Source organism: Anser anser (genome assembly GCF_964211835.1).
Source record: "Anser anser genome assembly, chromosome: 2".
Lineage (NCBI taxonomy): Eukaryota > Metazoa > Chordata > Aves > Anseriformes > Anatidae > Anser > Anser anser.
The window spans coordinates 100,616,651-100,644,475 of record NC_139721.1 but is presented as its reverse complement, the minus strand read 5'-3'; the positions used below and the strand labels follow the sequence as shown (position 1 = coordinate 100,644,475).

The window sequence follows — 27,825 nt, the reverse complement described above, 5'->3', positions numbered from 1 at the left end:
TTCAAGACCAGTGCTAAAATGTAACTGGACAGAAAAGTTTTGGAAAAAGCTTTTAAAATTGATTGAAACAGTTAAATGAAATGCTCCATTTGTTCCCTAAGGTCAGGTTTTGAGACCGCACAAGAACAGTAATCATTCTTCCTCTTCTTCATTGAGCTTGATTTCATGCCCCATTACTGGATTTCTGTTACTGTAAGGTAACTACTACTGACATACCTCTCCTCTCTTCATTGCTTCCTTCAGGTCAGCCAACTCCTCTCTGAGCTCATCTCGCTCATTCTTAATGCAGTCAAAGTAATCTTTCTGTCTTTCTAGGGCCTGGGTTCAGGCAGATAGCAAGAAAAAGAATGGCACAAAGAAAAAAGCAGATGATAGATAGCAGAGAGATTTTCTAAAAATAAAGAGCTTAACAAAAGTAAAAAAATTAAAAGGGGCTATTTTATATATAAAAATATGTATCTCTGAAAACTACCTTTTTACAATTCACATATCTAGCGTCACTGGTAGATGTGTCTTAGCACAATTTTTTCTCCAAATGGGCCTTAGTAAACTCTACAATAAATATCTATTTAGTGTATTTTTTCATAGGCTTTGATAAACTAAACGGAATACCAAAAGAATAAGTTATTCTTTTTAACATGGCCAGAAATCATTTTTGCTTGAACTCAATTGACAATGATCCTAAACCACCACATTCACTGAGATAACCTTTGTAGGGCATAGAAGTAGAAATCTTACCTCGTAAAAGACCATTGGACATACAATTCTGTCATCCACTTAGAAATGCTAGGTTATAGTTTACTACTCACTTAAGTATACTAACTACTCTTTACTAAAAGCAAAACAATCACTTTTAGAGAAAAGCAGAAGCAAACACTAGCAGTACTACATTAGCACAAGAAAAATCTCAGCTAAATGTACAATATGGACATCGATGAATTTGCCTACCTATAGTGCAGCTCTGTTACTTGGCAGTTAATCAGACATTTTCACTTGACTGGGCAGAATCCAAGTATTCCGTTCAAATTCAGTATTGCATGCATTACAGATCATCCTGACCACTAAGCAGATGCAAGAGCATGCACACGTTTTGCAAAGAAAATTATTTAACTAAACTTTGTGTCATGCATGAATGTTTAGGAAGGAATGATACCATGAAAGAAATGAAGGTGAATACCATTGCATTGATTGCAATTGCTCCACATGACAATTGCAGTATGCTAAACTTTAATAATTATGGAGAATCTGTATATGAGAGCAAGATTTCAATGCATTATTCTATTAATTTCAACAGAAAAATTTTTAAAGTGCAGTTGCACTTGATTACTATGTAAATATTAACACTGAATTACCTGTATTTTAGATGTGTGAAAGCATTAGTTGTCACCTAATAGTTTAAGGGTTTACAAGATGTCCTTTTACTTCCTAACACACATTGTTATCTCCGTAACTACATCATAAACAGTGTGAAGAACCTTAATCAGTGCATCATTTTGTGTTCCACTTAAAGATAGGACTTTGCCATTTTTGAGGCATAGCAGGGAGTAGGAAGTATGTGGGGGGTGCTTTAGACTCACCCATATGGAATAGTGAACACAAAGGCCCAAAATCACGCTCCAGATGTAAATCCTCTGTACTTGGCAGTGCCCTATGATGCTGCTGACCTTCCTAAAACACCCTCTCGATCCTCCCCCAATAAACAAAAGGGCTGGCAAGCAGAAAATGTTGATGGAGAGATAAATGAAATTTCTATAACCATGCATCTCTACCTTTGGAGATATTAATTATTCAAAGTTGAAAAACTTATGTAAAGATGATAGTTTTTGTATACAGAGAGGTATTGTTGATGGTGATGATGACAGATTTTGTACCAAATCTACTGCTGCAATTCTTCTATGAGGAAGATTAAAAACCAAAACCAAACAAATCAGGCCAATTAAGCTCTGTCGGTATCTTTTAACATATCAGTATGATTAAAATATATCCACTCGGCACAATGCACATTTATCTGAGGTTCTATTTACTAAATATTCCAAAAACCTTCACAAAATCTATACCAAACTCAGATACGGCATGGATAATTTCAGCTTGGCACACATGTACTAAAGAGTAAAATAGCTATATATTTCAGGAATAATCTAACCTTGAAGTTATAGTTCAATAACCTCAAACTGACCACATTTAAAATCAAGTACAACTGTAAATTTCAATCGTTTTATAGAACTAGGACAACATGAGGAGGAAAATGTAAAACTGAAGCTCATGCTATCTTTGTTCTGCCTGCTTCCCTTTCTTCCTATGAGGTAGCACTCTTGCATACACTTTAAAAGTAGGTTATAATTCTAGTCCAAGTACCCCTCTGTGAAGCTGAAATAGAGTAAAATTAGCAAAATAACTCAGTATTGGGGAGAAAGACAAAAACTGCAAGCTTTAAAAAAAAATGTAGGTAATGTGAGCAAAAAAAGACAACGGCATTATTACATTTTAAGAATTAAGAGATTTCAAGTTTGAGATAATTAAAAAATAAAATCTAGGAAAAAAAACAAAAACACAGACTTTGAGAAAAATTTTAGCTTCCAACTTAGTGACTGTCCACAGACACTAAAAGAAAAAAAAAATCTTTGTCAAACTATTTGATAGTTCTTTGAACATTAAATAAAGGATAGGCTCTGCACTAACTGTGGTGACATATTTGAAAGAAAAAAAGGGATTGCACAAACTGGGACAGTCCAGTACACAACGACAATGAAGAGTAAACGTGGAAGAAATATGTTCAAATAATTTAAAAATTAAGAAAAATTCTGAAGAATGTTCAGGAAAAAAAAACATTTAAAAGTTGACTTATCATTGTATGATGGAAAAGAGGATTGCAATATGGATCAAAGGACTGATACATGAAATAAATATGGACTGAAGATAAGAGAGTATAACTTCTTTTTTTGTTGTTGTTGTTGTTTTTAATCAGGCACCGCAAGCTAAAGATAACTTTTTGAAGTGATTTGAGATCCAGTGAATACAGCAATATTCAAAGAAATCTGAGTATGTCAAAATCCTGGTATAAAATTATTTAGTTAAAGAGAGAAACAGCCCTAGAGTTACTAAAGGACACTTCCTTTCTGAAGACTATCTACAGTTAACTCCCTCTTACCACCAGGCAATTTATTTGTGGCCCAGAACAGCTACAAGTTCAGGGCCACATCTGAGACAGTTTTACCAGTTTTGGACTGCCGAGAAGCAAAACTGACAAACCCTGCCTGAACTAAATTAGCTGTACAGCAAATATCAACTCTGTTCTTCTACCTGTACCACCTTTCAACCTACACAGGAGCCCTACAGACACTCCTCAGAAGGGCTGACACTGCCAGTGTTTTGATTCCAACTCCAAACTCCAAAGAGCTGGAAACTGTCTTATCACAAAACTAATGCACAGTGTCAGCCTGGTTCGGTGTTGCATCCAAACTAAGGCCCTAGAAGGATCAGGAATGTGATACAGAATTGTGCAAGTGTGGCTGCAGAGTCATTTCATGTCTGGTCGTAGTCTTAGCACCAGGTATGTTAAATGGAAGCATGCTTAACAAATATTTACTGAGACTTCCCTGCATTTTGACCCTTAATACCTGCAGCTCCCTGCGTTTTCCATTATTTTGGTTCTCTCTCTTCTTCCAAATAGTGGAAAGCAAATCATACTAAAATTCACCAATTCCTGTGAAAACTGCTAAGACAATGACAAAGGTAGCAGCCAAATCACTAGGAAAGTCTGAACTCCGTTTAAGTTTTGAAATTATAATTTACCTTCATGAAGGTTAAAGGTTTTTAAAATAATTTAAATTTTGTATTAAATATTCATGATATGCATCTGTAGATCAATATATGGAACCAGACATTTTTTTTTACATTTGTTAAGAATTAGGAAACAGTGACATTTTTAAGTCTTGATTACAAGTAAAAAAAAAATGGAAAAAAATGATACAATTCTATGCATAACAGTTTATTACGTTATAGATTTAGTATTATTCACCATTATGCAAGTAAAGATAAAGTGGAGCTAATTTTCTTTCTCTAACAAGAAGACAGACTGCAAAACATAGTGAATATTCAAATTGGGAGTAGCCTTCATTTCTTTGGAGTACACAGCATTCCTTAGGGGGAAGAGTGATATCTGTCTACTTCTAGAATTAAAAAAATACCTTTCCCCCCATATTTATTTCATACCCCTATTTTTTTATCTTTCCAATTAATTGTCTCCTGGAGATCAAACACCTCTTTGGTTATGCAGTCTATATTCTGCTGCATGCGTTGATTCTCCTGTAGTGAATAGTATGAGGGAAGAATAAAAGAAGAAAGACAAGTGAGGAAATGGGGAAAAAACATTCAAATAGATAAAGGAAATAAAATAGAAAAAGCCAACCAAGGAGTTTATGAGCATGAGATTAAAGAAAAAGGGTGTGACTGAGCATAACATAGTATTTTCCCTTTAAATTCACGCAAAAAAACTGTAATTTTTTTCCATCGTTTCATATTGATTGCAGAATTTAGTACAGCTAGGACTACTTTTCTTTAGTAACAGTTCCCACTGCAGACTGAGGATAACATCCTTTCTTTAGGAGAACAATTAACCTTGGGGTAATTTTCATATACCTTCAAGTACTGCTTAGGAGCGAACACTCCCCACCCACCCACCAGCTGCCCCCAGCCCCTTCCCAACACATTTCTGTTATTTAGAAACAACCTTGTTTATGGAATAGGACCTAAGGGGAACTACATACATATAAAAAGCTTTCCACATTCATGCTTATAAGTTACTCGAATACATTAGGAAGTTCACTGCCATGGAACAAACTTTAATTATGTAGTAATAGTAGCGTTAATGCAAGAAATTTTATTAATGGACTTTTAGCCTGTACTTCCATTCCATAAATTTGTCAGCAGCAAAATATATAAATATCAAATGAATAAAGCTACCATTTAGACAATAAATTTAAAACATTGTATGTTTAGAAGATACTGTCCATTAACAAAAAAACCAGGAATAAACTGCTGAGAAGCATATTATGTGTATGATGTGTTGTTTATCTAGTCTGCCTTCAAAGCATTGCAACTCCAGGCAAAGCCAGCAAAAAATATCAGCAGTTTGTGCACAATTTGGAATAGTCAAGTTGCAGTATCTGTTCAAAGAAATTTAGAAATACAGCAAACGCACAGGACACGTTAACAGAAGAACTAATCCAGAAATTTCATTATCAAATGATATTGATAATGAAAATCAATTGATATTGATATTATCAAGGATAAAAATAAGCCCTTAAACTGTACAATTATGTCTAAGGAACTAGTACCATTTTAGAAGCTGGGGATGATGTTTAGCCTGCAAAAAGGACTTTGGGAGTTACTAATTAAGCTCATTTTGTGTATGATCACTATTCCTGTTCAAATCTTATACTGTTCTTATTTGCACAGGCTTATCATTCATTATCGCATATCAACATACCTCTATCAATTCATCTCTCTGTCGAAGGCCCTCTTTAAGTTCATCCAGCTTATGCTGTAAAACACTGCACGTGTGTTTCTGTCTTTCCAATTCCTATATCAAATAAGTAAATAAATCATGAATTTATTTGTGGTTTGTCATACATCTTAAATACAAAGTTTTAAAAAAATATACTAATCTCTCTTAAGAAATTCCTGCAACAGCTTAAGAAATTCTAACTACCTAGGGGCTAAAAATAACGAAGTAAGTTTTAGGTAAGTTCTCCAGATACATACTATGGAGAAGATTTCATTTAATAAAATTTGGAGGGCTGAAAAAAAAAATGCCATATAGGTTTATATATAACATTAGTAAGAAAAAGACTCAGATACTGAATTTATCTCCATATTGTTGGAAAAAAGCTGCCACATAGATTTTTCCCTTTCCAAGAAAGTGTGACAGAACATGCTCTGTTCAATTCAAAGGAATATATTTAACATTAGTGTTTGTTATTATTTTTTTTTTCTCTTTAAACGTAAACTCCATAATATTTAAAAGATCTTTGGCCACTAAGATGGATATACTTTTCTGTGAATCCAAAGGTTTTTGACTATTTCTTACTAAGAAGTGCAGGCTTGCTATGATTTATCTTGTTAGTGACCAAAAAAAAAAAATCAGTACCTTTGACTTCTCTTCATTTTCCCTACAGAACTCAGCTATCTGTTCTTCTTTCTCCTCAATGACATCCTTTAGAGTATCCACTTGGTAAACCAAGTTGTTTTTCTCATTGTCTAGTTGAGCATTGGAAACCATAGCTTTCTTGTATTTTTCTTCAACTTCAGCTAGTGAATCCTAGAGGTAGTAGAAAGGGTTACATTAGTCTAACTTTAAATATAAAATGATTTTAATTTAATTAATTTTTAATATTAACATTAAAACTGAAGTGTTAGCTGTTTCACAATCAAACTCTGCAAACATTTTTGTTTCTGAACAATTATTTGTGTCATGTCTTTAGAGATATGAAGTCACAGTTTGATTTCCATTGTTCAGGTTATGTTATACACAGCAACAGATAGTCATCATTACAAAAGTATGAAAATTACAAGATAATATTCCACTTGAACTTTCTGCTCTGCCACCTTCATAATTTAACTTACAGGAACAAAGAAGTATTATCATAGCTTTACTGCATTTTCATTGTATGGACAGGAAACCACTTCAGAATTCAGCAACAAATCTGACAAAACTCAGACATGACTATAAAAGACTACAGAAATGTCTCTAAGAGTAGCTTTAACTTAATTTTCATTACTTAAGTAGTGGTCTATACTTCAGATTAGATTGAAACTGTTTTATCTTCCTATTTCTAAAAAAATAGAATAACATTTTCTAGGGAATAGAAAGTCATGCATAAGTATCATAACATCCATGTTTAATTATTTGTATTATTATGACAGTGGACATACTATGACATGACAACAGAGGAAGGGCACCAAGCCTGGGTTTTCTAGAAAACCTAACAGTAGAAATAAGGACTAAGATTGTAGGGGAGAGGCTGGTAACAATCTGATTCCTAAAAATTAAAAATAAAGCTTAACCACCGAACTCTATTCCATGTCATAATGAATCTTCATTTTGAGAAAGCTGTCTGTAAGGTGCACATTTTCCATTTTATAATTCTATCAATTACATACACTTATACCTCTGTTTAATTCATTGAATTCAGGAATTTTGTGCTGGACAAATTCAGTATTTCAGAAATCCCAGAAAAAATAATTCAGGAGTTGTACAGATTAGAAGAGAAAAGACAACATAAAAAGTAAAAAGATAAGAAAGGTACCATTATTATCTGGGAAACATTAAACTCCAAGTAGCAAAGAAGATTCACGATAAGATGTAAGAAAATAATGAAAAAATAAAGATCATCTGTAAGTAGATTCAGGTAATTCAAGTTTTACATTAAAATCACAGAAAACTTTTTTTGATGATGTAATCATGATAAATCCTGTAATAACTGGTAAAACAAAACGTCAGAGACTGTAACCTTCCAAAGACTTCCAAACAATAATTTAATATAGAGGAAAAAGAAAAATAACATTAAAATGAATGGTAGTGTCCTTCTATGGGAATATACAAGAATTAACAATAACAAGAAAAAAGCTAGGAAAAAATGCCTGTTATTTATTGCTTCTGTGAGGGTCATGAGTGGAGTCATATAGTGATTTAGGTTGGAAGAGACCTCTGGGTACCATCTGGCCTAACCTCCTAATTGAAGCAGGGCCAACCAAAGTCAGGCTGCTCAGTGCTTTCTCCAGTTCATTCTGTATGTCTCCAGGGATGTAGACTGCCTTCCTTGTGGAAACTCTTTTTCTTGAAGTCCAACTGGAATTTCTCTTCTTACAATGTAACTTTTTTCTGTTACACCTTGCCCTATCATTGTGCACCTCTGAAAGGAGCATGCACTCTGTCTTCCCTACCTCCCCCCATCAGGCAGCTGAAAACAGCATCTTAATAAAACCCATTTCTTCCTTACTGTATGGCATGTGCTGCAGGACTCGAATCATCTACAAGCACTGTAAGAAAGAAGCAAACAATGACAGTGACAGGTGTCTAACAGCCTTAAAAAAAAAAAAACTTGCTCGAAGCTTAAAAGATCAGATTAAAATGAAATAATTACATTAACAGGGAAAAATCTGCAGTTCTGGAAGAGGAATAAATTAATTTTGAGACAGAAGAGTGACAATTGCTTCCAAGAAACAAACAAACAAACAAAAAAAACATGCTACGCTTAAGAGTCTCTGATCAATTAAAAAAATGGAACATTGCTAATATTTCTTTGGAACTGTTCCTTTTTTTGAGGGAAGGCACATGTTCCCTATAGTGCAAGAGTTACATACAGCTTTAGTAATCTGCCAGTCTTGCAAAAAAAATAATACGGATTTAGAAGAAGTTCTGAAACACGTGCATGAGGCAGTGGGATGCCTAAGGATGAGGCAGTGGGAATAGACTGGAATGAAAATGGATAATAAAATTCCACATGAAACCTGTATCTATGAAGATACCACCAATAATTCTACCAGCAATGACAAAAGGCTATGCAAATAAGCCTGTTTAGCTAGAACAAGATGATTAAACCTAACAGACATCAAGACAGCTCCATAAAATGCATAAAGAGAAAAATCCTGAGGAAAGAAAAAGAATTCATTTCTAGCTGACACAAGGGAATATGGAGAGAGTAAGCAAACTGAGACATCAAAAGATTTGAAGGACTGACTAAATCAGAAGTACACAGATTAGTTTATTGTGCTGATAACCCAGCAGGTTTGTAGCCAGGTAAAAAGCATACTCTTAGTACTACAAGTGTTGGACAACCACAGAGATAAGCTGGTAGTGTTACTACAGCTCACTGTTACTCAACTTCCAAAAAAAAAAAAAACACTTAAAAGAGGTAGAAGCAGGCATCCTACTAGACCTTCTAACATGCAAAAGACAAAACAGCTAAAGCAGAGGTTAAGAAAAAGGGCATTGTCTTCTTAATTAGAAAGAAGGGTTCCTGAAAGAATGTCTCTGGATGGCAATATAGCTTAAGAACATATTATTCCTTATTATTAATGTGAAACAATAGCGTAAAATGAAATTCAATTTAGTAAGCTAAACTTATGTCAAGATCTCACTGTCTACTGTACTCCTATGCTCTCTGGCAACTCTAATGGATTACATATAATAACAGCGCCTAGTACTATGATTCAGAACTGTAGTCTTGAGACACTGGCAAACATGCGTAAGCGTTAGAGCAAGATCCATTCTGAAAATATGATGCAATCTCACATTTTATTCAAAGTTAGTGCAATCATGGCTATGTCAAACAACCTTGCCATTCTTCAAATTTATTACGGAAAACTTTGAGAGCACCAAGAAATTCAACACTATCAAAAAAGGAGCTTTTTAACAACTTTACTCTTTGAAGTCCTTTTAATAGTCATATAGCAATATGATTAGAACAGGATTAGAATGTCTGAGCTTCTCTCAGTTTGAAAGAGAGTTACTTATCCTCTAAAATTCAAATAATTTTTGCTATGCTGAACAGCTCAAATTACGTATTTTCTCTTCACTATACCACCTAACATGCTTAATATGGAAATTCAAGGAGCTGTTAAATTGCTCTAGTAGCAAGCAACATTCATTGAATTCTTTCTCTGTATGGATATAAAACAAGTATGTCAAGAGTTCTTTACTTTTATATAGAACCATTCACAATTAGATAACAGGAAAGAGAACAGAAAAAATATCCTGAACAAAAGGTATTGTAAGCCACGTAATTTGCTGTATTCAGTTTCCCTTCAATGCAGAAGGGAGGAAAACAACCATACTTTAGATTAACTGTAAACTGTAAATAATGTGCAAATTTACGTAAGAAAAACATACTTGTCTAACAAGCCAAAAGAGAGACAAATTTCATTAACCTAATACTGAAAATACCAACCTATATAGAGAAAGATAACTGAAATTGCAAACCACAAGCATCAGAATTATATATATATTTCTTAACAGCATGCTACAAATAATCCGATCAAAAATAACCTTCTCCTGCAAGCAATATGCCTGCACATCTTTCAAGAGTATTACCTCAGTTTTGCTTTATAAAATGTAGTACTTACTGAAGACTGGAAGACTAATTCTTAAGTTCATTGTCGTAACTATATCATAATTTTTTCTTTCACATTCAATATATAGCAATTACTTGGAATAGATATTTATTTAAAAACAAAACACTGAAAAAAATAGATTAAATCTCTCATAACCTTGCCACAAAATACCTGCTAAAATATAGAAGTCAATACTATTTTTAACATAAACCAAATAATAATTTTGAACATATATTGAGATAGTATACTTAATATCTTTACCCATATGACAAACTTAATCTGATGCTCTCTATGCATTAAAAGTTAGGCACATGCTTTAAGGAAATTAAAAAAACTTGTTAGTAAAGCTTTATATAGTTAGTGGAACCAGTGATATCTCCATTACCCCAAAATACCCATACAGAATGCATGCTGGGGAAAAGCCCTGATACCTTTAGTTCTTTAAGTCCCTGCATGTATCTCCCTTCTACATCGTGTATCTGGTCCTTAAGATCATAGATATCCTGCAGGACATAGGAATGAACCATTGCATAAGAAGTATGGGGAAGTAATTTACAGCTGAAAGAGCATTAAAGGGTTTATATGAATTTCTGTCAAATGCCAAAGCCTGCAATAATTTACAGAAACTATTTAATTCACAAAAACTAGATGGAAATTAAGATTTTGTTTATGTCATTGAATCCAAGCCGCAAGAATTAAAACAGATCTCAAATAGGACACAATTATTTCAAATTGACATAAACAAATTCCTGTATTAAAATGAGCTAAACTGTCAGCACCATAAATAATTATGAACATAACAAATGCAATTATCAAGATAAATAAAAAAGTTTTCCTGCAAAAGTTATATTCTCATAACTTTTTCTTACTATTAAGAAACGAACAGTTTTGTAACAAAGAATTCCTCGTAACCCCAAATACAATCTTAAACTAGCTTCAAATTCTCTGAAAATGCAGTTTACCCGTAATTCACTGAGGGAAGCATCAGGATCCAGCAAACTGCTTGTATCTCCACTTCCTCTCCTAGAGGAGTTACCACTCAGAGGAATTGAATTGCGAGATGATGGCTTAAAGAAGGGAAAACAGCATATCAGGTACAATACTGGGATTTCTAGTATACTTGACATTACTCTTTTTTAAATTCCTTTACAATCATAAATAACTTTTCTCTTGTTTCAACTGTTTCTTAACATTACGTTAGAGACAGTATTTTCCTCTGAATATTTTCCAAAACTTATGTTACTTCCTGGTGAAACATACGTTTCTGTTTGCCATCACCTGGTATATGAGCAGCTTACACAGAATAGGAACACAGAGGTTATGTAGCAGCACAGAAAAAAACTAGAAGACTTATGAGTTATTTAAATATTTCAAGTTAATTTCCAGTTTTCTGTTTGGAAAGTGTTCACAAGGAGGCTGTCAGTGCTGGGAAACACTGCTAAAATTATTTCCGCCAAACAGGATTCAGAATATTTTATAGCCCTAGTATCTTAACATATTACCTCTCCCGCTGAATATTTCTCCCAGAAAAAGAATTCTGCAAGAAACCAACACTTGCTATAAGTAAGCTAAAGAATAAAAGTATTTTAGATTCTATTTTTAAAATTTTAATTTCAAACTTCTTACCCTTGAAAAAATTTCTGAATGTGATTTTTCACTCTTTTCTTCCAGCTGAAAAAGAAAAGGGAAAAAGATTACAATGCACCTTTCGCAATGACAGACTACAGAAGCACTGTCTTCTTCTGTTCAAAGATATTGTGAAATATTTAAGAACATGAAGTGAAACACGAAAAAAGTCCAGAGGTTAACATACATCAAAATATGGTAAAAAAAAATATACAGCCTCAAAACAGTTTTTACCTTTATTGCAAAATAAATGAGTGCTTGTAAAGAAAAAGCCAGAAACTTTTTTTTACAAAGTCTTCCAGAAAGTCAGTATTAAGGTTAAAGTACTGAACATCAAAACAAGTATCACTACTTTAAATTTGAACATAGTAGTGACTACAACACTTGGTGGCATAACAAACATGAAGTTTCATGCAAGTGCACTTCAGACAATCAGTGATACCAGTGTGAATAACCTAGTTATTAGAAAACACACTTCTTACTTCAAACTCTGGTAAAACAAGAAATTACATCAGGCCAACAACAATCCATGTGAAAGCTCTGAATTATTTAATAATTTCAGTTCATATTTTTTGAACTGAAGCCTGAGCAGAAGAACAAACTAAACCTAAATTTTCATCTAGGAACCTTTGACAATCCAAACTCGCATTGCGTATTTTCAACATTTCTATGAATCAAACTAGGTAAAACTAAATGAAGACCACAACATGTTGATATATTTCCTAAAAGCATGATCTTTCTAAAATCTTGTTTCTCCAAAACATATTTTAGTCCCAGACCCATGGCAACATATGTGGAAGTCTGTTATAATCACAGCAGAAACAAATGTTACTCTGTGAGAACTATTTCTTTCTGTTATGGTTTCTACAGGTCAACACTGCATTTCCATGGCAAATTCATCATCTCCAATGACACCTGCGATTTTAATTTGCAAATACTTGGCACCCCTGTGATGGTAAAAATGACATGAAAAATCCAACTCATCTCAAGTATCCATTTGGAAAAACTTAGAACATTATCATATTCTAAACATACATTATGTAAACGACATTGAATATGCAAATTCTAAATTACATTTACATTATAACAATGATAAAAAAGACTGAGAAGACAGCGTAATTGCCAGTCTCTGCCTGCATATTTTCTCTCAGCAGAGTATTAGCTTGAGAAAAGCAGTTTTATTAGGAAGAAAATAAAAGCTCAAATTTAAATTGGAAAAATGACTAGTCTGTCAGACTTGGAGCACAGAGAGAGATACATTTTGCATATTACTGCAAGTTATCCAGCACTATAAGAATATTAAATCATCTAAAAGTGGAATTAAGAAACTGTGACCGTAAGGGTACAGTAGCAGTCATCTGGACCAGCCTCCCATTCAAAGCAGAATGGCTGTGGACATAAATCCAGGTGAGCCGTGCCTTTATCTAGATAGCTTCCATTAGCTCCTAAGGATGGAGTCTCCAGCCTTGGTGTAACCCGTGATAGCAACAGTTACCTCCTTGTGGAGCTTCTTCCACTGTTTAGTGTGAACCTCCCAAGACACAGCAACCTTGGGCGACACCACTTGGCACAGCTCAGAAGAGTTGGGAGCTGCTGTACATCACTACGTAGCCTTCCCTCTGCCCAGCTAAACAAGCCCAGTTCTCCCAATCTTTCCTCTTAGAGCATATGCTGGCCCTGACCACTATTTCAAAGACATGAAGAACATAAATTCCCCTATTTTTTCACTGTTAAGCACAAAAATTCTGACTACAAGTAACAAAAAATTTTTAGAACTAATAGTTACAATAAAGAAAAGGCAGCTAGGTTTGTCATTAGTGATGCTCAGATTAAACAAATGCACAGGAAAACTGCCATTACAATTTTCCTGTGATGAAAAATCCCCTCCCCCTTTTTTTTATTGGAGCATTGAGTGCTCCATTGAGGGATCGTGACAAAGTTTCATCATGGATGATTGAATACTAAAAGACAGTAACAACAGCACACCTCTAAGTATCTATTTTTGTCACTAAACCAAATAATACTATTCCAAAACACCATAGAAGTCTAGAAATTGTTAACTTTATATAGTAAACTTCCAGAAGAAAAAAAAAAAATTCACAGTGAAGAGATGCTTAAGGTTATCACACATTAAAAACGTGAAGTGTTAGCACTTGCCACATGCTTCCAGCAACAGGCAAAATCTCCTTAAGATAAAGCAGCATGCAAAGACAAAATACTTTTTAAAAATTCAGACTCCACACATTTTTATACAAAAGACAGACACTAGTTTGAAACAAGCCCCAACCATTCAACAAACCTATGTGCCATTAAATATCTCCAAATTCTTTTACAGCATTTATTCATTTGGAGTATGAAAAGAAAATCCGTGGTTAGTAAGTTTGCTGTGTTCACCACAGTGTAACAACAAGCATTGCACTCACACTATTCAAAACTTGGACATCATCTGCATCAGAAACAATGCTTCCCCTGCGGTTGGAACGACTAAAATAATCAGCAGCAGTTTCACTTTGATCAGAAAAATCAGAGGACTTCAAAAGATAAGGAGAAGGTTGAAAGAGAACTGAAGATGGTATCACAGAATGAACAGAAATGTATTTAAAATATAGTAAATCAATTTAATTACTGCAATTTATTCCTGCATTTCTAACAACTGTTAAATATCAATTTCTTCTATATTTTTGTTATCTAGAATGTTTCTATATGAATAAAGCATATGCCACACATTATGAATACTTCAGTCAGTATATACATAATTTTTAAACACCATTCAAGTTTACTATTGGATAATTTAAGGTATCTAGAAGTAAGGCTAATGAGCATTTATTACCAATTCATTTTCCTTGTTTGGAGCCATAAAAAATACAATCAGATATACAAAAGGGTTTGGGATTAACAACCTATATTTATTTAAAAAATAAAGTTTGTACATGATAAAAGCAGGTGATATCATAAGAAATCAAAAAATAGAAAAACACTTTCCCCACAAATGATTTTTCTTTAAATCCCTGTCACCACACTACAATCAATCTAATCTCGGGTTCCTCTCATTTATAACTTTAAGAGGCTTTACAAAGGAAGACAAACTTATTCCCCAAAGCTTTATGTCAGGCACCTAAAAAAAAAAAAGCGAGGAAAAAGTGATAATGCTACACAACACTTGTAAAAAAGGCAAGATATACCTAAACATACTACAATCATTTCAATTGCCATAGGAATTGAAGCAAAATATTGTACTAAAAGTATGTTACGCATGTTAATCACGTTACTGTGGACATTATATTTAAAGTATACACATGAAAGAAGCTTTAAATGAACAGCTTGAAAATAGTCTTCATCTCATTTTCACCATTTAAAAATAATTTGGAACTTTGTACTTCATATACATAATTGATGTAGCCTCATCTCATTCCAATTAAAAGAAAGATGTCTTTTAAGCAAATGGGACCGGTTAAATATGAAATAGTTGGCTGATCAACACCTACATCTCAAATTATGCCTACAGTAAATTCAGCAAACAGCTATCTTAAAGTAATTAAGGAACTAGAAAAAAATTTGAAAGACAGTATGCAACCCAAATCACTATCCACACTTGCATGCCATGATCAGAGGATTTAGTTTGCTTTATTTCTTCATCTGTACACCACAAGGATTAAAATATATATATTTATGCATTTTAATAATTATAACTTAATACTAAACCCATAATTTATATTATATAAAATAATTAATGTTTTACTAAAATCAAGTGCTTGCCTATTTTGCATAAGGAACTTGTATAACGTGAATGAAAAATCTGTTCTGTATGGGAAAAAAGTGAAGTTATAAGTAAAGCATTCTAGAAAAACAGGATAAAATGAATGGCTTACACAAGCTTAAAAAAACAGGTATTTTGGCATATTTTTTCTGAACAGAAGTGAAGTTTTGTGGGGTTTCAGTTTTTGTTGTTGTTTGTTTTAAGGGGAACAGTTATGCCAGAAGGCTGAAGCATCAAATATGGCTTACATTAAAAAAAAATAATGCAAAAAAAATACAAGACTAAAACCGTAATCAAGGGGCTAATACATTTATTATCTTTCATACAATCTGTAATAAAAGAATAAAATGGAACAAAACACACTTAGATTTGTGATAAAATTCAGTGGGCAATGTTCAAATCTTAATGGTGGCCAATGCAAAAGTAAATTTGCAATTCGCTCAGATCCTCCTCAAATATTATCCTAAGTTTTGTTTTTATTACAGATTTTTTTCATTATTGTTGACTGCCTAAAACATACCTTCAAAAGCCTCATAAGAAACCACAGAAACTACCACCCCACTGGGTGAAGGTTTCTTTATTGCTGTATCCCCTCTCAGAAGGGGTCTAGTAACGTCAACTAGTAAACTAGCCTCAGAAGCAGGCACACCTCTCTCTTTCTTGATCGGTCTATCAAAACTAATACTGGTTTTAAGATGGTGAGGCACCATGGATTCGTAATTTTCCAACATTGTTTTCTACTCTGATTTCAAGTTATGTCCTATTTTCACTTTTGATTTCCAATGAGTAGTGTGTTGATTTCCAATGCAACACACAAATGAAACTAAAATATTAACAGAAGTACAGAAAACAATGCTTACATTATGCATAACATTTTTACTTGGTCTGTTTAACATAGTCCCTTCAGAATTATTTCATTCAATTTGTTAAACAGATACTTTGAACCCTGTTAAACTTTCACTAGTCTATCTTGACATTAATGATATCACAAACATACTGAGATCCAATTATATAAATTCCTACATATGTATAAAATACATATTTTAATAAATTTATCTCAATAGGGACTAAGGACTACTTGTCTTAAACTTATCAGAAACTTAATGGAGACAAATACTATGTTCACAGTTCAAGAGACTTCAGAATTGGATGGTAACACCTCCTACATTTTGGAACTCCATAAGGAAACTGCAAAATTCCCTTTCTCCCCATGCCTTTAAAAATTCACTCTGAGGTCTGTTGTAGCTGAAAAAACAGTTTCTGACAAATCTGTTTTTATTCTTCCTCTGTAACATTGTTGAGAATATGTGAAAAATGAAAACAGGACTGAACATTTCAGCTTAACTCATAACCAAACACTTTTTTTTTTTTTAATGTAGCACAACAAATGAGCTGCTGCTGCACCAATAAAATCAATACAGTTGTTCTGCTGCAGAAACATGGTGCAACTATTTAAAATCAGTTTGCAGCATGAAAAAAACATCTTTGGAATGACAGTATTAACACAATATAGACCTAGGAACAGTTTTTCTCATTTTTGAGTACCAATCATCAGAAAAATCAGGCATGTACTTCTTACATTTGCAAGAGATGCTTAGAATAGGAAATTCTTTATTGCTTCTATACTTTCCTATCTTACTGCTAAAAGTTCATATCTTGCTAAAAATTACATCTGACAAATGACATTTTTTGATGCAAAGTGAATATCAAGTCTGTGTGTTCATCAGTAAAATGATCCACAGTGTAAATACTCATAATCGTTGTGTGTTAGTATCAAGGCATTCAGCAAAACATGCAGAAGGAATGCTCACCACAGGACTACTTCGAACTGAGCTTGCTCTTGAAGAATACCAACTGTATTCAGATGGCTAAAGAAGTTATGAAGGAAATTTTCATAATTTTCCTTGATTTTTGTCTCCAGAAAACAAAAATTTTGAAAGGAAGGAACCAAAAGCCTGTAACACTTACAGTGCGAGAACTATATGAGCTATGCAATCCGTCACCACACAAAGACGCCTGAGAAACAGAGGGAATGAAGTACCATTTATAGTCTGTCTCAGAAATAATTGTCACACACTTACGCACTGTAATATATTGAGCAATGAAACCTCATTCTTATTACCTTATCCCATCTACGCATTTTCCAGTTAACATTTATACTTTTCAAGGGGATGAATAACAGTTTTTAAAATTTCCAGTAGTTTCCTCCCACTAACAGGGATGTCTGTTTCCCAACATAAATCTAAATTTCCCTGAAAAATGGCCAAGTAATTTTTAAAGAAAACTATTTTCAGAAGAAAATAAAATATTTAAAGTGAAATATGTTTCTTGGTATTCTGAAGCCTTTAGAAATTGCCAACCGCCCTGGAAATGGAAGTTTTATTGTACACGCATCAATTTGACTTTGTTAACCCACACACAGGTTCTCCTGAAAAAAAAAAAATGTTTCAAGGTGCAAGGCTGAAATCGGTTTACGTAGGGTATAATTAAGGAAGCTCTGGGCACCAGATTAAATAAAAATTTACAGTCTCATGATGCTTTCTCCCTACCTTTGAAGGGATCTCCAACAGTAAAGAAATATACGCAATAGCAATTATAATGGTCTCATTCTCTCTCTGGATCCTCTAATGTTTTATCAAAAACATGCACAAAAATCAAAAATCTGCTTGCAATCCAAGTGCAAAGTAGGACCTAACTACATAAAAATATTATATAAAAATACTTGAACATTTTCTTACATTGTTTTATAATTTCTCTAGATGGCAGTATAAATTAGATTTGAATTACTGTAGCAGCAAAAGGTATACAGTTTCAAGCATACACGTCAGCTTTTCAATAGGGGTTTTATAGAGTTATGTTAGCCATTCTTAAAGCATTTCTAGCTGCTTTATATTTAATAAAGATGTAGATTAGGTTTTCATCCTATTACATTTTTGTATGATTATGAAATTTGAATATGGCATTTTATTTGAAAGTATGTGAAGTGTATTTACCACAAATTTCTGTAATTTCCTGACAATGATTTTCCCCATTCAAATGCTAGATTTTTTATCATACATGCAGTTGTTGTTTAGTATGCTTGGATTAACTTGTTCTAAGGCCAGTGTTCTTCAACGTCACTATACTATTCATAAACGTTATGACCATCTGTAAAAAATATCAGTAAAACATCAGTTACCAAAATAAAGAGGCAATCTAGCAATTGTAAGAACCTTAAACTGACGCCTCCCGAAAATGAGGCACACAAGCTGCATATATTTAAAAACATGAAATGAATGCACATTAAATATTGTCAAGCCACATGGCCATACAATACAAATTTAAGGCAACCATGCAAATGGCGCTTACGAACCAAACTGATACTTCTTATCAAACCAGTGTTTACAGAAGAAGACACCTATAAAGAAAAGCGTTAATTTAAATTTCTGAGGGCCATTAAAATATCTAAAGAGAAGAAAAATATTTTATCACGTTGTACTAACCCTGTAATTCCTAGTTGTTGCCACTGGATCACTGTACAGGGAAGATGACTGTAATGTGAAGAATAGAAAAAAAACTTTTTTTCAGTACAGTAAATGTTTTTTATCTATTGCTCTACATTCACCAAAAGGTCTTAAGATTGAAGTATTAAATTTCATAGCTATAATAGAGAAAACCTTTAAGAAAAGTGTGGATAAAGATTCCAAGAAAATCCATTATCTTTGAAATCATAATGTAAAACACTAATAAGAACAGGCTAGAATTTTTATCAAAAGATTTGAAGAAAATTATACGAAATTAAGTAGCTTTCAAAAGACACATCAATTTCCTTTAAGTACTTACTTAAACCTGACCATGAAAGTAGCTGCAGTTGCTGGGAGATGCTACCGATCTCACCAGGCTGTTAATTTATCACTTACAGTAATGTAGAATGAAGTAGCACGTTGGTGCTAAATTTTTAATAGGCTTCATATATTTTATGTATTAATAAATGTATATAGGAAGATAAGACAGACCCGAGTATGATACGAAGGAACTGGTTTACTATATCTAAGGCTGCTATAATTTCTTTGATCATGGTAAAGTCCACTCTGTGGAGGAAAAAAAAATAAAAAGAACAGAATAAAGGTTGCATCTAAAGATCCTGTGAATAAAAATTCCATCTCAACATTCCCCAAACATTCCCAAGCTCGGAACTTGTACAGAACACTGTAAATTTTTTCTGTATGTCAGCATATTCTGTATTTTTAATGTCTTGCCCAAAGTAGTAAATAGCTTTATTACCTCCCTAACAAATAAGAAAACAGTAAAAATTTGTCTACAACATGACAAGTACAGCATGAAATACAAAAAAAAAAATAGACATAACTCACTAATAATTAGTACAATTGTTTGTTTGGTCTTCTTTCCATTAGATACCATCCTGAACAAGAACGTGGGGGGAAGAAAAATTCCTAAGAGTCACATTTCATGATTCTTCAGCATTAGTCTGATTCCTAACACTGTTCTTGATACCAAGCACAAATTCTGAAGCCTAGCAGTTAAACTTCTGGCTTATTTCTGCTGTTTTCAGACACTCCCCACACAGTCAGTATATATAAGCACATGCAAGGAGAAATTTGATAAAGAGATGTGGTATAATGTGGTACTTTAAAAGCACTTCAGGAAAGTAGTGCTTTGTATCCCAGGGAGGCAGAAAGATTTATATTATACATTTATTTAAGAACTAAGAGTACAGGAAAAATATTTGTTTGCAATTGCACCTTAAAAGCATGCAGAAAAATGCTGTAATACAAGTAACTAAAATGAAATATAAAAATTACTTCAGCCTTTTCTCAACGCAAGCATCCACTGCTGCTGTAACTCCCCTGACCCCTGAAGCCAGCACCACTTTATCGGTGTCAATTCCCTCTGAAAAACAGTATCTAAAATATTTAATTTCTTGGCACTACATTCATTTATATTACATACTGTATTTTGTATAATAGCTTTCAGAAGATCACAATATTCCATGTCTTTCTTTTTCAAAAACTCACTGGGACAATGTCAAAGTTTAGGGGAAATACCATCTACTTTAATTCACATCTACATTTAAACTCTCTCTAGCTAGTAGAAGTCAAAGTGTACACAAAAAAAACCCACCTATCTCCATTCTGACTGAATAAACCATAATCCAAAGAGGTACAACTTCTAAATTTGAAAAGACCCTTCTACAGGCCGCTCGTAGAAGAGTATTTATATTCAACTGAGTTTCATTTACTTAATTCCACTGACATGACCGCAGCTTGGAACACTCAACTTCAGGTCAGAATTTGGTCAATACTACAGGTTTCTTTTTTCCTAAAAGACATATGCATGCCAAAAAACTAATAAATTTATCCATGCCCTGTATTAGTATGGAACCCCACACAGTTAGTGTGTTGGTAATAAATATTATAGCAGAAAACCAACCAAGAAATCTTTATGGGCATAAGCAGTTTTCTTTTTCGTACTGACATTCACTGTAAGCATGACTCTAAGAATAAAATCTAGAGAATTAATACCACTAAATAACATCACCTTCAAACATAAAACCTTATGTTTGACTCTAAGATATTTATCACCTGCAATGAAAACACCATAGAAAATTCTAACTACTTGACCAGAATAACATGCCGTACTTCTATTGCTGTATGAAAAGATGGTAAGCGAAATTACAACCGTCCTTCATCTTTGATTAAGACAGGCTTTGCTTAAGCCTTTCAGAAAAATGGTTAAGCATTTTTAGTCTATTGGTTTTACATTACAGACTGTTTTAAACGTTGTACTATGTTTGCTTCTTTGCAGCTAACTCAGATGACAATGCTGTTTAAGCAAATTCAGCTTTTTAAACTGCTTACACACTACTTTTAGTGGTATTTGGTGCTTGCCTTTGTTTAGAGATGCACACGAATCTTACTTGGCAGAATGCCAACAAGAATGTGATGCCCTGTACTACCAATTCCTAATGATAAGGGGTTTGTTTTAAAGTAAAGGTATACAAACAACTTGTTTTTCCCTAGACTGAAAAAAGCTGTATTAAGTTTTTATGTGGAAACACAGCATACAAATATATGTAGAAACACCCATTTTTGGTTTTGTGTTTAAATTGTCCTCTGTATGTCACACGTAACTACACTTAATGTTTAACAATGACCAATAAATAACAGTGTTTACTGTAAAATAACTCTTCTGTTTTCTGTATGTTACTTCTTCAGATTTTCTCTCAGGGAAAGTTTATATATGCACTCTATGGAAAGTGTTAAGACAATATTGCTATTCTAGGTCTGAAAGTGATAGTATTAATCTTTTATATTTTTTTAAATCACTTTTAAAGTAGTAGTTTGTGTCATTACATCTTAAAAAAAAAACCACATACAAAAATAAATCACACAGCAGACTTCACTCATACAAAAACATGCAAAATGTTAACATACAGGGACCGAGTATCTTGTAGGTCTATCCTTAGCACGGTCATACTGAGATAAAAGAAAAAGAAATTAAAATACTGGTGTTGAAGTACCAAAAAAAAAAAAAGTAGATTTTTTTTTTTTAAAGAAGGACTAAGACTTAGGAATTACAAGAAAACATTCTGCTAACTAAGAAAAATATATACATGCAGGAATGCCATTTAACCAACCTAAAGGGCATTTTGAGGCTGGAATACTGTTTGTTAAACTTTTTTTTTGTTAAACTTTTTAATTTCTTCCCCACAGCGTCCCAATTTGGGAAAAGTGAGATGATTTTGGATGGCAGTAAGCTGTATGAAATACATGTGGTTTTGGTAACGGAATTTTAAATAATTAAGTAAAATCTGATATGCTAGATTACATTAAACTGAGGCAGCATTTGTTGGGTGATGAAAGTCTCACATGCAAACAGGCAAAAGAGCCTCTAAGACCATCAGTCAGCCCCACTGTCGAAGTGTGAAACCCATGAGAATTTGGGGGCTCTCTGGAGCAGCACCTCACAGACCGAGGGAGGTTACAGCCCACAGGGCATGGAAAGCATTATGGGATTATGCATTATGCACAGAAGTACGACCTGGGGATTGGGTGAGGAAAGGGAAGGATAAAGGTGTTTCCAGAAGGAACAAGTGTGGTGTGAAGGAGGAGGATAGTGGGATAACACAGTGGGATAAAAGGGTCTGCCTGTGCACAGAGAACACTTCTGGCAACTGTCCTTGTCTAGCCATGCCCTTTGCATGATCATCAGGCCCATCTGGTCTGTCTTCTTCCATTTCCAACTCCTTTTCTGGGTGCACGGCTGTGTATGAAGGCCCAGGGCAGTTAGTGGACAGACAGACTGTCTGAGGCCAGACCACATTGCATATATTTCTCACTAACAGACTTTCATCTTGGTCAGCCAGAAAAAGAGGAGCAGGATGAGGCCTTTCGTGTTCAGGTGAATGCTGAGTGTTTCTGCCTGTGCTGACCTGTCATCACAGCCTATAAACAAGCAATGGAAATTAAACAGGCATATGTTGTACACCTGTTTCGTGTGTCTGCCTGTTAGGATTGCTTCCTCAGCATCACCACTACCAGCTGGATCTGGGAACATGGAACTCTTAAGGGTATTTCATGAAAACAGCTTTGTAATAATAAATTAGCCAGCGTCCCCATGTCTATTGTCACTCAACAACATTTTAAAAACATGAATGTAAAAAAAAATCCATAAACATTGCAAAGTTAGCTTGTTCCTTTCCAGTTCAATCACAATTTCACAGGTATAACTCAGTTATTCTGACTGTAAGTAATGCACGAACCAAAGTGTTATTATATACATAATATTCATATAAGTACATAACTTAATATGACTTATTAATTCATACAATTTGCAGCCTGTGGAACCTTCTGGGTTGGTGGAAGTATTACCATACAGGACCACAAGATTCTATATCCATTCTATCCAACTTTTTTTTTTTTTAAATTTGTAATTATTACCTATAAATGAATACCCTTGCTATCAGAGAATGGAGACAGATCATACTAATATAATAATTATCATCACAACACTTAACTTACACCTTTACTTAATGGTAAAGCACTAACAGCCCAACAGTTTACTAACAAATATTTGAACTTGCATTTGAATGTTCATTGATAAATTGCTTGAACTACCACAAAGTAGACAAATATAGATTTCTGAAAAAGTAGAATTTTTGTTCACATTTCAGTCCAAAAGATAGGATTAGCATAGCAATATAATTTAGAAAAAAAAAAGGCTTCCTGACAGAACTTCTAGCCACACCTTTATACCTACCAAGGCTGATGTTCAACCTTTGTCATTTCATTTTACTTCTCTTTTGGGGACATTAGAAGAAGTTAACTCCCTGCAAATTTCAAGTTGAGGCTTTCTTTAAGCCCCCAAATTTGCTATCATAGAGAAAGTGCTTGATTACATCAATCATTGCTACAGTCCAATAAATGCTGTTTTCCTTAAAGAAGCATGCTTTCACCAAACTATTCCTTTGGTAAGTAGACACAGAAAACGTTAGAACATGAACACATCAAAGCAAGCTCATTCCAGGCTACACACCACAAGATCTCTCCTTCTGGAGGTACTTGTTCTGCTCCTGTGAGACCCACTGATATCCAAAGGACTCTTAAGAACAAAATCAAAATACATCAATATATAAAAACAATAAAGGAAGCTCTAATGGTAACTGCTAATTACTCTCCATCTTCACATATTTTGAATATTAACTGAACCAAGATAAGAGCAGATCTGAGTAAACCTGTAACATTTCAAAGTCTGTAAGCACCTTCATATTGTATAGGCTATGTTATTTTTCCTGTAAATCAATTACTGATTGCAAAGCAGTTTACACCAGATGATTTGGAAGATTTATCTGGTGAAAATACCTGTGTGAAAAATTGCAGAAGCACTTACTTAACATCAGGACACACACAATATCATGAAAAATTTAGTTTATCAAAGAATACATTTAATTACTTAAACCTATTATTAAGTGGCTATTATTTTTATTTTATTTAAATCAAACAGAAACAGTTTATTCCACCTTCCAAAATAAAGAAAACCAGCCTGCTTATTTTAGTAATTTGTCCCCCTGCTGGGCCTCTATATGAAAATCAATGCCAACCTTATTCCTAGGCAGATCAATTGAAAACAGGAAAACGTTTACAAAACCTCAATACAACCATTCTTTATCACCATATAATGACCTAAATAGGATCTAGGAAAGTCTATACAATACAATAAATATTTTTATTAGCAGTAATTGGGAATAACGTGCATCATTCAGATAAGTTTTTGCCACTAACAAATTATAAGTTCCCATATTCTCAAAGAAATAAACTCCTCCATCATACCAAACTCTTCTTTAAACTGTATCTTAAGGTACTACTCCTCTTTCTCCCACTAATACTATAGAACAACAGTAATACTTGAAGTGCAAATAAAACAATTCTGCTCACAGAACTGTGAGCAGATGGCCACAAGCATCATTTGGAATTAAAGCTGAAGCTACAAACTAGCATTACTCAGTAAGTGGCACTAATTCTGAGTGGCACTAATACTGAGTCACCAGTAATAATATTTACTTTATTTAATAAAATTTGCCTGTTTGCAGAACTTCTGAGACAGGGAAAACAAGAAAGATTTTTTCCCATTAGACCACCATTATCTAAACTAGACTAGTGTTTTATTGTTAATAGCAGCTTCACATCCAACCATGAGGTTTGATGTGTAGTAGTAACCTTTGAGATGATTAACAACTTCTGTAGGAATTTCAATACTCTACCATGTAAGACAAGACAAACAATTCTTACTAACTGGCAATATATGAAGCCTAAGTGAGTACAATTATTCAGATTTTTTTTTAAAGAAATACATTGTGTTAGACTAACACTAAAAGATGACAAAAATTGTCATTAAATCTAAGTTATTCCAAATAACTCATTGTTGAGCTATGTGTATTTCTAAGCAGTTTCCAAAGCCTACTCAATTATTTTCAGCCATGAAAATATAAATATACGTAGAAAGAAGTCCAAGTTATTTATTGTATTAACATACTTAAAGAATTGAAATGACTGAATAGAATGAATTGAAATTGAGATTCTTTTTAAATGCATACAAATATATATATACTACCTTGTTAGAATTGATGGAAATAAAATGCCAAATGAAGTTTAACATTACACGCAACTTAAAATACTGACCCCTGAAACTATTAATACTTAGAAGACTTAAAGCATCATCTGCTCCCTGGTAAAATTAACACAAAACCCAAATAAAACATAGTTTTTAAAGGGCACAATGGAAAGGGAAAAATACACAGTTTGAACACAAACCAAATATGAATGTCGACTGGACCGGTGAGAATACCTGGCCCTCTCTGAATCTTCCTAAGAAAGAAGAAATGCAGAGTTATTTCATGGAGAAAGAAAAAAAGGAAATCACCAAAGTAATAGCAAGCAAAGGTGAGCAACATGCTGTTAGCACTTTTAATGCCATGTATTATTTTGAATAATACACTGTGGCAAGTGAACTCACTCAAGTCAGAAAAGTCAGAAGAACTGTGATTTCCCCTAGTTTTGGTAAGTATACCAACACAGTACACACGTTAGGAGGTGAAAATAAGGGAGGTTAATAAAATTAATATTCAGTAGACAAACTTTTTTCTGAGTACTTTATTAATGAAGAAAAATAGTACAGAATTTTTGAGGAAGTTAAAGTCAAAATAATAATAAAAAACCTATATATTAAAAGTTTTACATTACATTTGTTAACATTCTACAAAGGTATTTTAGCCCTAAAAGAGATGATCCTTGTCAATTTCCTGATACATACTTCAGATATTCCTGATATCTGGGGGTTGGACCCGATGATCTCTTGAGGTCCCTTCCAACATCTACAATTCTGTGATATTCTCCCTTATTATCAGAACAAAGCTTCTTAAGCAAACTGATCAATTTTAAGTTCTATATGTAGTTCGTAACTACAACAACAGGGGAAAATGGTGAACCAACTTTTAAAATTGGGGGGGTGGGAGGGGAGGGCGGCAGCACCAGGTACCTAAGGCACCTTAATCTCTCTTATTCTGGTTGAAGATAAGGAAACATTCATTTTGTCTCAAACAGGGGAATACATGAGAAGTAGGACAAAAATAGAACAAATTTAAAATTAAGCATTAAAATGCTTCAAGTTCCATAAGCTTCTCAAATTTTTAGTTTCAATACATACACATACTAAAAATAATTTTAAAGCATCATATTTGAAAACCAGAACAGGGCTCCATAACTACAATCTTTCCTCAAACAACTCATTTTCTATCATTTTCAGTATGTCAAACTATTCTGAAGATTGAAAGCCATTGATCTTCAGAGTCAAAAACTCAGCCTCCAAGTCAGCAGCGGTCATCTAAAGCCTGTAACTGGCTTTCACACTACTTATGGTCACATGATTACTTCCTATCTTACTACTGAATATATTACCATGTTTAATATTATTGTGGAACTACTCAAAAAGCCTAGTTAATTCTTGGCAATAAAAGAATTTTGCATCGTTTTATTACTCCATCCTTGTTCAAGGGGTGCATAAAGAAGAGGGGCATTTCATAATGATGTTTTCTCTATAAAGTGCATACTTTGAGGTTTAAAGTGAACATTTTTGCTATGTAACTTTTGAGTGCATCAGTCAGATCACTGTGAATGAACAAGTATACGTTACTAATTTTTGCAGCTTGCAAGCAGACAGCTTGCTGCTTAGGTAGGATTATTCTTAGTTGCCAGTGTAACACTCGTCTTTCCCCCAGTTATATATAATTATATTTTGGTAATGCAAAACTTGAGATTTTGATACAATTTTCTGTACACAGTTACCTAAGTTAGTGAAAAGCCTCTTCCTGATAGACATCACAAAATAGAAAGCCAGCGTTAAGTGTTCAGCATATTGGAGCCAAAGGATAAAGTAGCACAGTATATGTTGCAAAGAGCAGTATTTCTAAGCTGGATTTCTAAGAATTTAAGTTTGAAATATGCACTTTTTCTAAGACAGAGGCTAGGTCTCCTGATCTAGGAAAAGAATCCACGTTTGCTTGAAAACTTCCTGTAGCAAAAGTACCTCCTACAAGTGCAGGAAGAAGGTGGTATTAATTTTGAATTGAGATTGCTCACGGAGAAAATTTTGCTTTTCAGGGTTGGGGAGAGCATTCAAATGTGCATTCCACTAAGAGATATAAAGAACCACAAAGATTTCTGTTAAGTGACATGAAAACTAATATACACAAATGTCAGCTATGCAAAGAGGCAATATCAGGTCAGCACAACTTTTGCAAATAATATTGTAATGGCAGTTCCAGGATTTTTCAA

At 33.7% G+C, this 27,825-nt stretch overlaps 1 protein-coding gene across 24 annotated transcripts in view; it reads right to left on the bottom strand.

Moving 5' to 3' along the window:
• The window catches only part of LRRFIP2 (LRR binding FLII interacting protein 2), a 53,265-nt gene that overhangs the window by 6,041 nt on the left and 19,399 nt on the right, over positions 1 to 27,825 (bottom strand). For 3 of the 24 annotated variants that reach the window (XM_083824945.1, XM_083824923.1, XM_083824940.1), the window contains 12 exons: positions 25,807 to 25,860; positions 24,032 to 24,097; positions 21,931 to 21,972; positions 19,492 to 19,566; positions 18,979 to 19,026; positions 11,740 to 11,784; positions 11,076 to 11,180; positions 10,545 to 10,616; positions 6,149 to 6,319; positions 5,489 to 5,581; positions 4,213 to 4,305; positions 217 to 318 (listed from right to left, as the gene is read on the bottom strand). In XM_083824945.1, coding sequence (XP_083681071.1) covers positions 217 to 318; positions 4,213 to 4,305; positions 5,489 to 5,581; positions 6,149 to 6,319; positions 10,545 to 10,616; positions 11,076 to 11,180; positions 11,740 to 11,784; positions 18,979 to 19,026; positions 19,492 to 19,566; positions 21,931 to 21,972; positions 24,032 to 24,097; positions 25,807 to 25,860 — 966 coding nt within the window. Of the gene's footprint in view, positions 1 to 216; positions 319 to 4,212; positions 4,306 to 5,488; positions 5,582 to 6,148; positions 6,320 to 10,544; positions 10,617 to 11,075; positions 11,181 to 11,739; positions 11,785 to 14,162; positions 14,271 to 17,307; positions 17,365 to 17,464; positions 17,513 to 18,848; positions 18,894 to 18,978; positions 19,027 to 19,491; positions 19,567 to 21,930; positions 21,973 to 24,031; positions 24,098 to 25,806; positions 25,861 to 27,825 lie in introns of all 24 variants that reach the window. The other 21 variants (XM_083824937.1, XM_083824935.1, XM_083824938.1 and 18 more) reach the window with 17 other exon arrangements.